The sequence below is a fragment of the Nycticebus coucang genome, chromosome 3, assembly GCF_027406575.1.
Source record: "Nycticebus coucang isolate mNycCou1 chromosome 3, mNycCou1.pri, whole genome shotgun sequence".
NCBI classification, from domain to species: domain Eukaryota; kingdom Metazoa; phylum Chordata; class Mammalia; order Primates; family Lorisidae; genus Nycticebus; species Nycticebus coucang.
The window spans coordinates 105,853,633-105,870,924 of record NC_069782.1 but is presented as its reverse complement, the minus strand read 5'-3'; the positions used below and the strand labels follow the sequence as shown (position 1 = coordinate 105,870,924).

Genomic DNA, 17,292 nt, shown 5'->3' with positions numbered 1-17,292 from the left:
GTTTTCTGTTTGTTTACTCCCTCTAATTGCGCCAGGATGGATTTCCAAAATTCATAAAGGCACAAGCCTCACGGAGAGGTCTGTGAGAGGCGTGGAAAGGTTGGAAGAGGAGGGGCCCGCGTGGCAAAGTGAACCCAGTACACTAATGAGCCCCCATGGCAAATCCATTTTATCACGTGAAGGGAGTCAAATTAAATTTCAGCACACACAGAGAGGCTGTCTTCCTTGCTCAGACAGCGGAACATTCTTCACATTTTTAACTAGCCCATGAATTGTGAATTCCATAGTCTTACTTTGGGGGTAATAACATAATAAAAATTAAAAATTGAAACCCTTTTTGTTAGAAGTGACTTTAAGTCCCCCACATCCCAGGCAATTGGCAGGAGGTGGAGCAAGGGGTGGCTGCCCAGGGTGGGGGGTGTCTACCATAAGGGCTTTAAGACAACAATTTCTCAGAAATAAGGTGGTGTTACCAAGCTGGTTTCTGGCTCCACTTCAGCTTTCTTATCTCTCAAATGGGTTAAGAACACCTACCTCAGAAAATCCTTATAGGAATTAGATGAGATAATGTCTGCTGAATTCATAGGTTAGAGTCTGGGTCAAGTAAAGCTCACCCATTCTCCACTGCTGTATCCTTAGAGCTGAAGAGAATGAGAAGCCGAGGTATTTGTTCTTAAATGTCTTCTGGCCCAACTTTCCCTGGAGGTCCCAGCAGAGAGAAAGGTTCCTAGCAGGTCCCAGCAGGTTCCTATATAAGGAATGGAGAAGACTTAGAAATGCACACAGCTACTCACAGGGGATATTTCAACACCACTCACCCCCACTCGCTAACTTCCACTCAGGTGGTGGTATAGCTTCATCTTAGCCATCATGTCTTGGCTGCTCACGCTCTGTTGAACATTGTACTGTAATAACTACAGCATCCTAAATATCCCATAAGGTTGATTCTTATATTGGGTTTTCCACATTTTTTTAGATGAGACCTTGGCAAGTCCCACGATTAACATGGACATTAAACATGGCAGAGCTGCTCAGTGGGTCAGACTGTGCGGGTCTCAGGATAGCACATTCAGAGATGATCCACCCTTAAAGTGTTATGTGCATTAGACCCGACACAGTCCTTGGCTATCTTGGAAGTTCAGCAAGGGTACCTACCTCTATGAAGGGTTTACAATTCTGGTGTTTAGTGTAGAATACAAGATTATGCCATTCAACATCAGATACCTACCGATGCCTGATAAGGATTTAATATTATGCCACAAATAATAACAACAGTAATTCCCAGTTCAGGGACCAACTTGGAATGGATGTGTGTTTATTTTGCCTAATAAGCACATTACAAAACAACTACTATCATTTATTGATGCTCTCTTTTCAGGAGAAAAGGGGCATTCTAACAGCAAATGAAAGGAGGAGTGATAAAGGCTTGTGTGGAGAGTATGTGGGGTGTCCGTGTCCTCACCACTCCTTTCTTCTCCCTGCTCTCTGCCCTGGAGGCTGGCCTGGGTGGGCTCCATTAACAGAGTCCCTGGGCCTTGCAGTTTCCAGTGGGGTTTAGCCCCATCAGAGGAGAGAGAAGGAGAAAGGCAGATGTTTATTCCCTGGAACTTTCTGGAAGGTTCCGCAGGCTACGGTGTCCCTCTAAGAAAGTGTCACTGCCTGTGGTAGATAGGTCTTCTCTTTGAGCCTTTGGCCAAGGAGTGGTGCCCACTGAGCTGCTATAACCCGGGTCCCTGCTCTCTCTCTCTTAGACTTCCCTTAAATTCTAGCAACAACTTTGTCAATAAAACCCTTGTAACTCTCCCCCCTCCCCATGATCATTGCTCCAGTATTCCATCTATTTCCTGTTGGGATCCTGACTGATACAAGGACAGTCGTTGACATCTAGTGGATGTAGCTTCATGAGACCTCACTACTTCATCCTCGTTTTTCTCTCATTTCACCACTGACCAGTGAAAGCTTCCTCTTGTTACTTTCCTGACTTCCTTGAATTCTAAGTGGCCATAACTTGCCTGTAGAGTGAAACCTTTCTGCTCTCTCTGTAGGTGTCACCTGAGCAGAATGCACTCAGATGTACCAGGGAGCCCAAGAGGGAAGACTGGGCTTCAGACTACAGTGTGTCTAGGGGGGCTGGAAAGCAAGGAAGGGGCCGGACCCCCTGAGTTCAAAGCTGGCCCTTTCTCCCCCATCTGGCTCTGTTGGTGCACAGACCTGACCAGAGTGGTCTCATGCAAGGGACAAGCTGCAGCTAAAAAGTGGCTCTTAGTTGGTCTTTTTAAAAGTTGAAACTTCACAGTTATTCTTCGTTTTCAGTTTCCATCTGGATGAAAATTTCTCATTCTCGCAGAACCAATCAGACTGTTACTATGTTTCACAATTTATTTAGCTAACACTACACCATTGTTGTGTTTTGTGTTCCCAACCTTTATCATGTTTTAAATACTACAAAATACATTTTCAAAATCTGAAATGTTGGGGATGATGGTACTGAGTCTACCGCGCTTTCCTGTTCCCACAGCCCCCTCTCTGTAGGCCCCTCTGATATCACACTTGTAGTTTGTTGGGCTGCCAGCTGATTGTAGTTCTCAGTAAGGATCTGTTATTGAGTACCATGTGATATGATAGGAAAGACTCCATTTCTCTCTCTTGAGTGATGCTGTAATAGTAAAGATACAGTTCAGCTGTATGTACCAGAGACTTAATAATTACACTTGCTTAAATAAATTGGGAGTTCAAAATCACTCTCCTGTCACTACCTGAAGGTAGATAGTTCAGAGTGAGTGTGTGTCTTTGCTCCATGAGGTTAGCTAGGGACTAGGCTCCTTCTATTTTTTTTTTCTCCTGGAGGATTTCCCCTTATTTGTGTGGTTCAAAGCCATACCCATTCCCTTTGATGGGCATGGCCTGGAAAGTGGACGCCTCCCTAATACATCCATTGGTCATAACTCGGTCATGTGGCTGCACCTGGCTATAAAGGAAGCAGACGATGGTATGTTTATTCTCTGCCTGGCAAATTAGAACTGTATTATTATAAAAGAACGGAAGACTAGATATTAGGGGGAAGTTAGCCATAATTAAAGAAGTGTTCAATTCTCCCTGTGCTAAGTAAGATATTTTCTTACAAATAACCTAAAGGGCTATGAAGTTCCTCTGAACTTGAGTTGACTCCGAGACATCTACGTGAATAACAAAGGAATGGAGTGTGGATAAATTTTTAGAACTAAACAGTAGAATGTAGTCATAGGCTTTGGAGGTGAGCATTGGAATTCTTATGGAGAATGATTTCCTCAAGAAGTGGTGTGCAGAGAGAGAAGACCTGGACCCAGACTGTGTCTAAGTATATATGTTTCCTACATTTTCACACTTGGGTGATGGAATGAAAAAGAAGGGAAATTAAACAAATCAAGAAATGTAGAGGTGGTCAATTTTGGCAGGTGTCTTTTGCAATAGTCTCTGGCGTATCTTCATATCTGTGAGCAAAACCACTGACTGTCTTCGTTCCAGACCAGTGGTTCTCAACCTTCCTAATGCCGTGACCCTTTAATATAGTTCCTCATGTTGTGGTGACCCCCAACCATAAAATTATTTTTGTTGCTACTTCATAACTGTAATTTTGCTACTGTTATGAATCATAATGTAAATATCTGATATGCAGGATGGTCTTAGGCGACCGCTGTGAAAGGGGTCACGACCCACAGTTGAGAACTGCTGTTTCAAAGATGTTTATATAGTGAACTTTGGAAGGCAAGGATAGTGTCTTGTTCCAGAATTAAGAACAACAAGCTTACTGTCCAGTATTAGAGATTTAGGTTCCCTGGACTCTGGGCTCTTTCATAATGCACCCCAGTACGTGAGCAGGTATCACTTATCCCTCTTTGCGTTTCTTCTTGGGAATGGGGTATTACAGAACCAGCACAAATGCTGGTTACACTGGCTGTTGCTGTTTTTTTGTTTTTGAGACAGAGTCTCACTATGTTGCCCTCGGTAGAGTGCTGTAGCGTCACAGCTCACAGCAACCTCCAATTCTTGGGCTTAAGCGATTCTCTTGCCTCAGCCTCCCAAGTAGCTGGGACTACAGGCACCCGCCACAACGCCCGGCTATTTTTTTGTTGTAGTTGTCATTGTTGTTTATTTGTTTGGCAGGCCTGGGCTGGGTTCAAACCCGCCAGCTCCTGGTTTGATATGGCCGTCACCCTAGCCGCTGAGCTACAGGTGCCGAGCCTATTTCTGTTGCTGTGAGCAATATGCCGTCTTCTGTCTCTGACTGGGAGTCTTATGGCCTTTGTTATGATCCATGAAAATGTGACAGTGAACTTGTAAGTTTTCGAGTAAGGTCAAATCTCAGATCCTTCATAGTTCTTAATAGAAAGGACAGTTTCAAGTCAAAGGTAGGGTTGTTCATTATTAAACACTACAAAGAGGTCAAGGAAAAGGAAAAATAACAAAAGGCTTTGAATTAGTGACATAAAACAGTGGTTCTCAAAAAAGGACTAAGGACTCTTTATAGTAAAATTATTGAGGACCCCAAAGAGCTTTTATTTATGTCAGTTATACCTATTGATATCCACTGTGCTCAAAATTAAAACAGAAATAAATGAAATAGATCTACTAACTCATTTAAAAAATCATAGACCTTCAGCTGCAAAAAAAAATGATGTCAAGCCAAATCTCATAACTTATACAAAATTAAGTAAAAATAGATAATTCTAAATGTAAAGTGGTAAAACTTTTGGAAGAAAGCATAGGAGAAATTCTTTGGGAACTAGGCTAGGTAAAGAATTCACAGGTAATAAAAGCAAAACTACAATCCATAAAAGAAGAAATCTGACCAAATGGACTTAATAAAAATTTAAATCTTTTACTTTATGACACTGTTATGAGAATGAAAAGACAAGCTACAAAATGGGAGAGAGGGTTTTTAAACCACATATTTAATACAAGACTTGTATCTAGAAGGGAAAAGTACTCTGAAAACTCAGCAGTAAGAAAGAAATAACCTAATTTTTAAAATGGGCAAAAGGGTTAAATACAGATTTCACCACAAAGGAAATCGGATGGCAAAGGAACACCCAGAAAGATATTCAACATCGTTAGGGAAATGAAAGTCAAAAACATGATGAGAAACCAGAACACACATATTGGAATAATAAGTCAGTAAATAATAATTAATTAATTAACAGTGATAGTATCAGGTGCTGGCAAGGATGAGAAGCAACAGAATTCTCCTGTATGGCTGATGGGAAAGCGGAATGGTATAGCCACTCTGGAAAACAGATGGGCAGTTTCTAAAAACTTTAAATACACACTTCCCATATGACTCAGCAGTCCTTCTCCTAGGTATTTATTCTAGAGAACTGAAAATGTGCATTCACCCAAAAACCTGTATGGGTATACCTCAGAGATATTGCATGTTTGATTCCAGACCATTAGTAAAACAAATATTGCAATAAAGCCAGTCACATAAACTTTTTGGTGTCCCAGTGCATAAAAAGTTATGTTTTCACTATATTATAATCTTTCCAGTGTGCAGTAAATGGCATTATTTCCAGAAAAACCAAGTCCATGCATGAATTAAAAATTACTTTGTTGCTAAACAATGCTATCATCTGAGCCTTCAGGGAGTTGTAATCTGTTTTGCTGTGGAGAGTCTTGGCTCAGTGTGGATGGCTGCAGACTGATCAGGGTGGTAGTTGCTGAAGGTGGAGGTGGCTGTGGCAATTTCTTAAAATAAGACAGCAGTGAAGTCTAGCACATCAATTGGTTCTTCCTTTCATAGAAGATTTTTGTGTAGCATGTGAGGCTGTTTTGCAGTAGAACTTGCTTCAAAATGGGAGTCAGTCCTCTCAAACCTGTTGCTGCTTTTAAAACTAAGGTTATGTAATATTCTAAATCCTTTGTCAGTTCAACAATGTTTATAGCATCTTCACCAGTTGATTCTCTCTCAAGAAGCTTCATCCATGAGAAGCAACCCCTCAGCCCTTCAAGTTTCATCATAAGATGGCAGCAATTGATTCACATCTGCAGGCTCCACTTCTAACTCTAGTTTTCTTGCTATTTCTACGATATTTGCAGCTACTTCCTCCACCAAAGTCTTGAACCCCTCAAAGTCATCATCTGTGAAGGTTGAAGTAAACTTCTCCCAAACTCCCATTAATGTCAATATTTGGACCTCCTCCCATGAATCACGGGTGTATTTCATGTCATATATCATGGTAAATCCTTTCCAGAAGTTCTTATATTTACTTTGTACGCTTCCATCAGAGGAATCACTATCTATGGCAGTTGTAGCTGTATGACATTTATTTCTTAAGTAATGAGATGTGAAAATTGAAATGCCTCCTTGATCCCATGGGCTGTAGAATTGATGTTTTGTTATCAGACATGAAAACAGCATTGATGTCCTTGTACAACTCCATCCATCACAGCTCTTAGATGACCAGGTGCATTGCCAATGAGCAATAATATTTTGATAGGAACCTTTTTTTCTGAGCAGTAGGTCTCAATAGTGGGCTTAAAATATTCAGTAAACCCTGCCATAAACAGGGTCATCCAGGCTTTGTTGTTTCATTTTAGAACACAAGTGGAATAGATAAAGCATAATTCTTAAGGTCCTAGAATTTTCAGAAAGCATTTGCTTTTATGTAAAGTCATCAGTTGCTTTAGCCCCTAACAAGAGAGTCAGCCTGTCTTGTGAAGCTCTGAAGCATTGACTTCTCTCCAGCTATGGAAGTCCTAGCCGACACCTTCTTTCAATATACGGTTATTTCATTGATAATTGAAAATTCATTGTCTAGCATAGTCACCTTCACAGCTATCTTAGCTAGATCATTTGGATAACTTGCTACAGTTTCTACATCAGCCTTTCCCTCTTCACCTAGCACTTTTAAGTTATGGAAAAGGCTTCTTTCCTAAAACCTCTTGAGACCTTCTCGTAGCTTCAGATTTTTCTCCTGCAGCTTCCTCCCTTCTCTCAGCCTGCGTAGAATTTAAGTTAGGGCCTTACTCTGGATTAGGCTTTGGGTTAAAGGGAATGATGTGGATATTTTGATCTATCCAGACTACTAAAATTGTCTCCATATCATCAGTAAGGCTGTTTTGCTTTCTTACTATTTGTGTGTTCCCTGGAGTAGTACTCTGAATTCTTTTCAAAAACTGTCCTTTGCATTCACGACATGGTAACTATTTGAAGCAAAAGGGATAGCTTTCAGCCTGTCTCAGCTTGGACTGACACGCCTTCTTCCCTAAGCTTAATCAAAGTGAGAGACATATGACTTCTCCTTTCACTTGCACGCCATCGGTTCTCTCTCTCTCTTTTTTTTTTGAGACAGAGTCTCACTGTGTCGCCCTTGGTAGAGTGCCATGGCATCACAGCTCACAGCAACCTCAAACTCTTGGGCTTAAGCGATTCTCTTGCCTCAGCCTCCCGAATAGCAGGGACTATAGGAACCTGCCACAACACCCAGCTATTTTTTGGTTGCAGTTGTCATTGTTTTAGCTGGCCTGGCCAGATTCAAACCTGACAGCCTCAGTGTATGTGGCCAGCGCCCTGCCCACTGAGCTACAGGTGCTACCACGCCGTTGGTTCTTACCTAGTCTAATTTCAGTATATTGAACCTTAGGGAATAGGTGGGCCTGAAGAGAGGGAGAGAGACAGAAACAAGGGGAAAATGCTGGTTGGTGGAGCAGGCAGAACATGCACAACATTTTTCAGCTAAGTTTGCCATCTTATCTGGGCATGGTTTTTGGTGCCCTAAAACAGTCAAAATAGTAACATCAAAGATTACTGACTATAGGTCACCATAACAGATGCAAAAATAATGAAAAAGTTTGAAATGTTACAAGAATTACTGAAATATGACAGAGACACAAAGTGAGCATACACTGTTGGAAAAATGGTACCAATAGACTTGCCTGGTGTAGGGTTGCCACAAACCTTCGATTGTAAAAGATGCGGTATCTGTGGAGTGCTGGGAAGTGAAGTGAGATAAAAAGAGGTATGCCTGTACATAAAAATGTATAGCAGCCCTGTTTATAATCAGAAAATTGAAGCAACCCAGATGTCTCCCAATCAGTGAATGGATAAACAAACTCTGGGACACATCCATACCAGGGAGTGCTACTCAGCAGAAAGGAGCAAGGTGTTGATCCATGTAGCAACGCGGCTAGATCTCAGAGGCTTCATTTGGGGTGAAAGAAGCAGGCTCAATGCTGATTCAATTTATATGATATTTGAGGAAAAAGAAAACTATAGCCACAACAAATCAGTAGTTGCCAGGACTTGGTGGGGTGGAGGGTGAAGGGAGAGAATAACTACTAAGAAATAGTACAAAGGGCTTTCGGACCAGGCTACAACCTGATGTTTGTGGTGGCCGTGGCCATATCAATCTTTCCACGCATTAAAACTCACAGAACTGTATACCAAGAAATTTTGCTGTAAGTTAATTTAAAAAATAAAGTTAAATAGAAATCAAAACTCATTATGTAAATGTAACACATTTTTATAAAAGTTAACCGTATTTTCAAAAACAAAAAGAAATCAGTAAGAGCAGTGGTATTGTTTTACCGTTTTTGGTAAATCATTTGACTGTCTAGCTTTAAATAGAAAGCTGGATTCTCATGTTTGCTTCTGCATGTGCTCTGGTGTGATGTCACATGTCACAAACCCCTCAATACATTTGAAAGAGAATGTGAACGAAAAAAGCCAATAATGTCTTGGTTTGTAATGATCTTTGACCCCCCTGAAGTGGTCTGAGGAATTCCCAGTGGTTCCTGGCCTGCATTCGGAGAACCAATGATACAATATAAAGGCCTGAATTTCAGACATTTTCATAGCATCTTGACTTTTTTTTTTTCCCTATGTCCACATATCTCCTGTGTTTACCTAATGGCTTTGTTCACATTGACCCATTTTTGAACTTAAACTTATTTAAAGAGGAAACTTTATATCTTCTATAAATAGAAAGCCTGTACCACTTTCCCATAAATAGTAACCACAGAAATAAATAAGGGGAATTGACTTAATATGCATTTTTTTTTTTTTTACCTGTGACCATCTGAACTTATCTCTGCATGCCCCACTTTGGAAAACACCAACATAGAGAGGGAATGACTGTGATAATGATAGCTAACCCTGACATACAGCTTCAAGTGTGTCAGCCCATTGAATCCTGGCAATTACTGTCAGAGGAAGACAGTAGTAGTATCCTTTTTTTCTTTTTTACATATGTAAAAAAAAAATTGAAGCACTAGGACGTTAAGGAAGTTGCCTGGTGTTGCACACTGAGTAAATTCCAGGGCTGGGACTTGAACCGAGGCAGTCCTTGGAGAACCCCAGATGCCATCTTGATGGAAAGGAAACCTGGATTTTCATGCCAAAAGTTGGCACTAGGACATGTCACTGAACCTTACTGTCTTCATCAATAAAATGAGGGAAATGGACTAATTCAAGGTATACAAGCTTAAAAGTCTGGTGTCTACCAGGGGCCAGGGAGGCAAGGGAAAAGTGGACCAGATACAATACAGTAGGGAGTGGTGGGGATTTCACATATTGTCTGAAGAAGGCAACTCCTACTCAGTTTCAACTAGGGTGGTTTTTTGTTTTGGGTTTTTTTTTTTTTTCCGGTCTTTATTTATAAGAAAAGATTGAAATCTGAATATTTTTGTGAAAGTTTCCCAATTTTTAGAACACTTAGCCCAACCACGCACATGGGCTGGCTGGTTTGTGACTTCTTGACTAGATGAACTCCTCTGACTTAAAGGATTTATGATTAAATGAGCTGTTTTCGTCCACTGGTAGAAACCAAATCCAAATTGCAGAAATAGGCAGTTTAAAAGAGTGATGAAAACGGTATAAGGACTTAGAAAGTGGCTCAACGCTGCCTACATAAATATTGGTTAAGAGCTGGGTTAATTGAAAAGCCAAGGTACATTAATAGAATAACAAAGTGTATTTCTGTGTGTTCCTTTTGTGTTGCATTAGAGTAAATCAGCAATATTTATCCAGGGCTGATTCTCAGTTTGCAGAGAGCTAATGTCATCATGAGATGAGCTTATTGAAATTCTTTTCTTAGACGTAGAGACTTTGCCCAAGAATGGTGAGCATTAGGAACTTTAGTCAGCACTAGCTCAGAATAGTAAATGTGAACATGTGATTTATGCCATTGTGTGTACAAAGTAATGTTTCCTGAGACATTTTCTATATATATATGTTGGCTGTTTTTTGTTTTCTGGGTTGGTTTGTTGTTTTCCCCTCCTCCGCTTATCAGATTTCCTTTTAAATCCTGGCATTTGACAATGTTGCAGGGCCAGTTTCTCTGTGAATCCACAGTAAAACATACTGGTGATTTCACAATTAATCCAGACTTGGGTTTATGGCTTTCACATGTTTATGTGGATTCCAGCATTTGTTTTTACGTATGTGGATATATTCAGAAGGTCTGTTTGAGAGAGAGCAGAAAGGAGGGAGGACAAAATCTATAGACGGAATCTTGGAAGATGGGTTTATTCATCAGTGACGTCATAAGCATTCTATTTCTCTTGGTTAATAAAGTGTTTGTTTGGCGGGTGTTGAAAGCTAGCCAGAGCTAGTCATGCCATTTCTTGGAAAAATATCTGAAGCAACTGGTAATTGAAATGATAATCATTTGATCATAGAGCGATTTGAAAATAGCACTCATCTGTAAACTTGTCTCTTCAAGGAAACCGTATTTGGTCAAAATGTTACCAAACTCCATCTTGGCTAACGTTGAGACTGATGGACTCTAATACTTAATTATTTTCCAGTATACTGCTAAACATGATTTCTGGTATGCCCTGTCCAGAAGCTGTTCCCATATGCTTTGAAACAATACCCAGCCTGAATTTGGATTCTGACATTTAATAATCACCATGAAATAGCTATAAAATGCATGACAACTACAGATCTTTTCTTTCAAGAGGTTGGTGTGGTGAATCTGAGTGAAATCATCCGTTGAAATGGTACTTTGTAATGTGCCCCTTTGTTTATAAAGTTTTGAAATTTTTTCTTGAGCAGAGGATAAAAGCAGAGTTTCCACTTTCTCTCCCATTTAGTGGAAGTTCATATTTAAAGGTGATAAGGGAAAGGATTCCATTACCCAAGTTTAACTTTTCATTTTTGATATGGTATTTGTTACTTTGCTGCCGCCTAACAAACTTTCTTGTGAGAAGCAGCTTGGAACGAGGTGAGGAAAAGTGAAATTTTAGATCCTACCTTAAAAGATTTTTTAGAATTCAACCCAAGGCTGCTTATTATGTGAAGCTTATCTTCATAAACCCTTTTTTGTTTGAATTGGAGTTGTGTGTGTGTGTGTGTGTGTGTGTGTGTGTGTAGGTGGGGGAGGGCAGGGGAAGACGTTGTTTAACAGTAAAATTAGCCAAAATCAGTTTGAATTCCTTTTGTTTAATAGCGTAGAGACATCTTCCTGTTGTTGTTTGTCAAAAATATTTCTAAGATTTTGTAAGCTCAGGGGTTTTCACAGCTAAGCTTTCTTCAGAAATGTGAAGTAAAGAAAAAAAAAGAAAGAAGTCAGTTCAAGTTGAAATGTCAAATTCGTAAATAACTTAAAACCCAGTGAGATGATCTTAAGCCTTTTCCCAAGAAACTTCTGGTGAGGAGGGCCCTTCCTTTGTTCCGTGCAGATTATCTATTAAATATCTCACTAACTGAATTGATTCAGAGAAGTTGGTTGTTTCCTAGAACAATTAGAAATGCTTAAAATTCAAATGTATGAACCATAGGAGAAACTTAAGTTTCAACTACTTTTCTGAGATTCAAAGACTTTCTCTTCACTCACTCTCTCTCCCCTGCCCCATATGTATTAAAAGAAAACCTCAGTTCATTTCTCAACTTACAAAGTTTTTAAGAAACATGAGAATGTGTAAGTTTCTTTCAGTGGGAAGCACATAACATTTATGAAGTATTTCTTTTGGGATTACATCACAGTTTTATTTAATTTTTAGGACAAAAGTTAAATTCAATATTTGTGTATAAGCCAAGGGAAAATGTACCATAAACATAGGAATTTGGGGGTGAGTCAGAGTTCCAAGAATCCTAGATTTACTTAGACCATTTATGTAGAGACAGGCTAACCATTAGTCATCTAGCTTTGACTTTTTACATTTGCAATTAATTGCACTTAAAAATTAGCTCTCACCCGAGTGGTCAGACAGGTAGAGTGAACTTTGGCAACCAGCATTAAAAATGGATATTAGAACTACTACCCCATTTTTGGATCCTTTCTAATCATTTAACAAGTACATAAATTATTCCTTAACCAAACTAGCAGTGAAATAAAGTGAGTTATTGAAGATTCTCTTGTCAGTGAAAAACACACACTGTCTGCTTACATCAAGTTAAACCACTCCTATGGCATTTTAGATGTACCTTGTTGAGAATGGATCATTTACCTCAAACCCATACATAATTGTTGTTCTCCCCAACCACCTCTTGTAGGATGAAGTCATTGCTGTTTCCGAAAAAGTGATTGTGAAGCTTGAAGACCTGGTCAAGTGGGTACATTCTGATTTCTCCAAGTGGAGATGTGGTCTCCAAGCTGGGCCAGTGAAAACGGAGGCTCTGGGAAGGAATGGACAGAAGGAAGCGCTACTGAAATATAGGCAGTCAACCCTGAACAGCGGGCTCAACTTCAAAGACGTTCTCAAGGAAAAGGCTGACCTGGGTAAATATGACTTGTGCTTATAACATGTGGGTATATATGACTTAACTATTTTGGTTGTAGATTTTTCTGGAAACCCTATCATTCATACATCTATATACATACACACGCATACACACAGAGGGTGCCAAAATATGTATACACACGTTAAGAAAGAAAAAAACTGTATTAAATTTGTAATACTCAAGTGACGTTTGATTTCTGAGGGGCTCAATGTGACTTGAGCACGACTTTTGTTATCAGTATAGATTGGTGGAAAATTAATACAATATTTTTCTTGCCTAAATTTTTTAAATACTTTTTTTGACATCCTGTGTGTGTGTATGTAAATGTATATTTAAAATGTCTTTTAAAACATTTTTTTAACTGTCTTTACCATGAGGGGGGCTACGAATCTGGACGGGATGAGTGGAGAGATGACCGGGCGGGTCCAGGAGGAGTGTTGCCTCTTGGTCCCAGGGCCTCCTATGCGTGGAACTGTGTGCTTGTGATACAGCGGCCTTACACAATTTCTAGGGCTGTAGCAAAGCATAAGATTTAATTAGGGCACCTAACATTGAATTAATTAAAGAGTTTAAATATTTGCTATAAGTAGATAGTATGACATCTATTAACGCCATGTCAGAATTTCGTGTTTTACGTTGGGTGGAAAACCGAGTGGAGGAGAGGGGTGAATAGAGCAGAACAGCTTTTGCCAGGGGAGCCCCTGGGTGGCAAGCAATGTCAAGGACTTCCCTGAACTTTTAGCATTTGGTAGTCACCATCAACTATGTATTTTTTTTCTTGCCTTCCTTCCCCCTCTTCCACTTAAAAGTTTAAATTTATAAGAAGAATTTTAAACTTTAGAAGAGAAGTCAGGCTTTGGTGCTATTCTTGCTTGAGCTCCAGAGTAGTTACTTTGATTAATGTTTGATATTAACTCTGCTGCTTGCTTAGCTTTGTGGCCTTAGGCAAATCATTTAACCTCTGATCCTCAGTTTCCCCATCTAAAAAATAAGATCCTGTGACAGGTAAGATATAAAGAGTGACTGGCAGAGATGAGGGGCTCTGTAATTAATTGTTCCTGCTTTTCCTGAACATTTTCTTCTGCAGTGATTTTTGTGTCCCTTTCTGGTTTTTCCCCTCTGTTCCTATCCCCTCCTGGTGCTCACTGACGTACTCTCTTAGTATTGCTTAAGACCAAAGTTGTTGACCTCTGATGTAGACTAGCTATTTCCTCTTTAGGCAAAGAGGAACTTCACATTTAACATATTAAGGCATCTTTTTCTTTCATTTGAGCACAGTGCTGATTTTCACAGTCCTATTTTATGCTTTAATGTGACAACTTCCTGATTTTTTTAAACCCAGAACTTAACTATTACAACAAACCTAGGTGATTTATTTTTATTGGCACAAAGAGACTAAATAACACCATAACTGACGGTGCTTTTCAGGTGACTCTGGTTTGTGATGAGCTGTGTGTGTTTGAGGAATAACATTCATCCTTTCTTGCAGTTTGAGTTTAACCATCAACAGTTGTCTGACATCTTTGGGTAGATGTCAGACGGTAATATTTAGGAGATGGCAGGCTGATTGTCATGTGCACGTTTAGAGAAAATTATTCAACTGATGGTTTTCCTTCTAAAGCCAAATAATTTTTAATATGGGCTGGTATGACCCCCATTTTGGGAATGCATGCACCATGACTAGCCTTCTGACGTGTGACAGGGCTGAATAACACGTTTGTCGTGTTACTTTCTTAATGTATGATCTAAGTTGTATTGCTATTGTCTTATGTTTTCCTTAACCTTAAAACCTTTCTTTTGTTTGTTTGATTTTTTTTTTTGAGTTATAGAATATACTGTTACTAATAAAAAATTAAACAGGAAACCCACAAGGGAAAAAAGGATGTGTAGATGGTTAAGCTTGATGTCACACATATAAACAAGAGTATTTATAGAAAGGTTTATGTTTGAAATTGTGTTTAAAATTGATAGTTTATGAAGAACTTGAAAAGATGCCCAATTTCTTAATTCCATCAAGAGATTAAAGAGGTCTTGATCTTCCTGGATTCTAAAAATAATGCCTATATCTATTTTTTTTGCAAATGATTTCAGAAGAAATGGGTTTATAGTAAATATTCAAAGTACTTGCAGGTGGTTTGGCTTGGAAAAATCTATATTAGTGGTTTTTAAATCTAGCTGCTCATTAGGCTTACTAGGGGAACTTTAAAAACAATGCTGATGACTGAGGCCCAGCTTCCCCAAATTCTTTATTCCGTAGGACGGAGGCCAGGCCAAGGAATGTGTACTGATAAAAGGCTTTCTAGGTGATACTGAATTTTATTTTATTTTCTTTTATTGGTCTTATTTCAGAGCTAACTCTATGATTAGTCCTGAGGAAGGGAAAACAGTCAACACAGTTGATTGGAAGGCTCTCCTCTGGGGGGCAAGAAATACCAGCAGGATGCACTTTAAAACATTTAAAATGTAAAATACCCCTTTAAGGCTAGAATTCAGGGCCTTGAAATTCTACTCAGTCGGTATGAACTGTGGGGAATTTGAGACAAATAGCTTTTGTAATTGGAATGCACACTGTGTTGTAATAATGTAGAAAGAGAAACAAAAACTTTCCTTAATGTAACGAGTTTCCATTATCTGCCTGATCTAAGGTTTTCGTCCACGTGGTCAGGATTTGTCCTGGGGACAGGGGGGTGTCATCTTCTGTACACATTCCTGTCCTAGCCACTTTCTCTTCAGCCTCTTCCTTTCTGTCTGTAACATCAACATATTTGTTGTCTGTACTTTTCTTTCCACACAGTGGTTTGCTTATCTCCCTTTCCCCTGGTCACACTGAAACCACCTCCAATACCACATTGTTCATGGACGTTCACACACTTATTAGGTTTTTCCTTCTGTGAACCCTTCCAACTCCTGATTGTTCTTAGCAAAGAACAGAGATGAACTGAGAGATTACTTCAGACCCCCCCCCCTTGTTTTTTTTTTTCTCGTGGAAGTAAGCAAAGAACGGAAAGATCTCACCTTTCTGTGGATCAAGTAAAACTCCAACACGTTACTGTTTTAGGCTGGGTTGTTTCATCACGTTAAAAATCAATAATGACAAAATAATTAAGTTGACTCTCCAAAGAAGGGATTTTAAGATAGAAAAGCTAATTAAAGAATTCCTCTTGCTTCATGTTTAAGTAGAATAAACTCTCTTTAATCCCAGTTTCTGTCACTTCCTGTCTCTCTCTGAATGGTAAAAAAAAAAAAAAAAAAAAGAATGTTCTCACTAACGTGTGTCTGCCAACAAATTAATACTTTACTAAGGGAAACTCTGCCCCAAACGGCAGCTTCCAATAACTGCCCTGATTCAAATCACAACTCCCTTGGTTTTTTTATCCTCTTCCCCTTTGAAGAATCATATTTGGACAATTATTTGAAGATGTCAGGTTTGCTTTTAAAAAATCTTTAGAGTTTTCATTTAAGACTGTAAATGGTGGATGACTAAAAACTACAGATCTGGATAGTGGAAAAACTAATAATCTTAAAAATCACTTCTGAGATGTGGTAAAGTACCTTCACCCTCTTTCCCCCTCTTTGTCCTTTTCAAAGAAAGCAAATTCAATATGAAACCAATGCGAATTGTGACTTTACTCAAGTGAGACGTTTTACCTTCTTCCAGACGGTTTCCTACTGAAGTTTCTAAAACAAATAAAGAAAAATAACTCTGTTAAAATAGAAGGGTGAAAGCATGTATTATTCATAAGCATAACGAACGCAAGAACCTGTTTTTCCAGAAGAATCGGGTTGATTAAATCATTCACTACGCAAGCCTCTAGTTATTTATTTTTGTCTTTAGAATTACAGTACTTAGCTTTTGTAATAAAGTGGACTGGATACCCATATTTGGTATGGCAATTGAAAGTAGGCAAATGAAGAATTATTTTATTTTACGAAATTTTTAGCAACTAAGGAATAGAAACACTATCTGTTAAACATGGCAAACTTGCATTTTTTTATTCCTTGGGCTATAGTTTGAAAAAAAATCAAATTATTTTATATAATACTGCTTCGTACAGAGTTCCTTTAAGTGAAGTAGGAAAGCTGCAACGTAAGCTTTATTGGCCTATAAATATGTCATTATAGTTGGACTACATTTATATGCTTTGGATTGTTGTTTAAGCCAAGAAAATATGTCTCTACAGGTTGACTTTTTATTGAAACCCTTTGAGGCATACAACAGGATGTATTTTAGGCCAAGGTTATTAAAACAGCATTTTCATTTTTTAGCGGCAGACTCATTGTCAATTATGCTGCCACCAACTGTCTCTGGATGGGCAGTTATGGATGGTTTCATCTCCATATGTGTCTTTAGAACGAGAAAGAAAAGATAGAGGCGTCTGGGCTGAAATCAAGAAAAGATGAAAAGGTTGTGTGTGCGGGTCTGGCTGCATTTAATGATGGGGGTTCCCTTAGTTCAAATTCTGTTTCTAAAGTCCCATCGAATTGAGATACAGTGGCTTCCCCTATCCCTTCTGTTGTCCGGGAGAAGACAGCATGGTGGGGCTGCAAGGGCAGCAGATGGGATGTCAGGAGAACCCAGGCCCTGCCTGTAG

General features: G+C 39.2%; 1 protein-coding gene and 1 long non-coding RNA gene across 3 annotated transcripts in view; one reads left to right on the top strand and one right to left on the bottom strand.

The window, feature by feature from the left end:
- The window catches only part of ARID5B (AT-rich interaction domain 5B), a 188,642-nt gene that overhangs the window by 22,142 nt on the left and 149,208 nt on the right, over window positions 1-17,292 (top strand). For both annotated transcript variants that reach the window (XM_053583496.1, XM_053583497.1), the window contains one exon: window positions 12,473-12,698. In XM_053583496.1, the coding sequence (XP_053439471.1) occupies window positions 12,473-12,698 (226 nt within the window). The remainder of the gene's footprint in view (window positions 1-12,472; window positions 12,699-17,292) is intronic.
- LOC128581088 (uncharacterized) lies at window positions 644-15,896 on the bottom strand. The gene is made up of 3 exons (XR_008378770.1): window positions 15,716-15,896; window positions 12,427-12,595; window positions 644-748 (listed from the first exon to the last, which is right to left on the bottom strand). It is a non-coding gene; the product is annotated as an uncharacterized LOC128581088 (long non-coding RNA).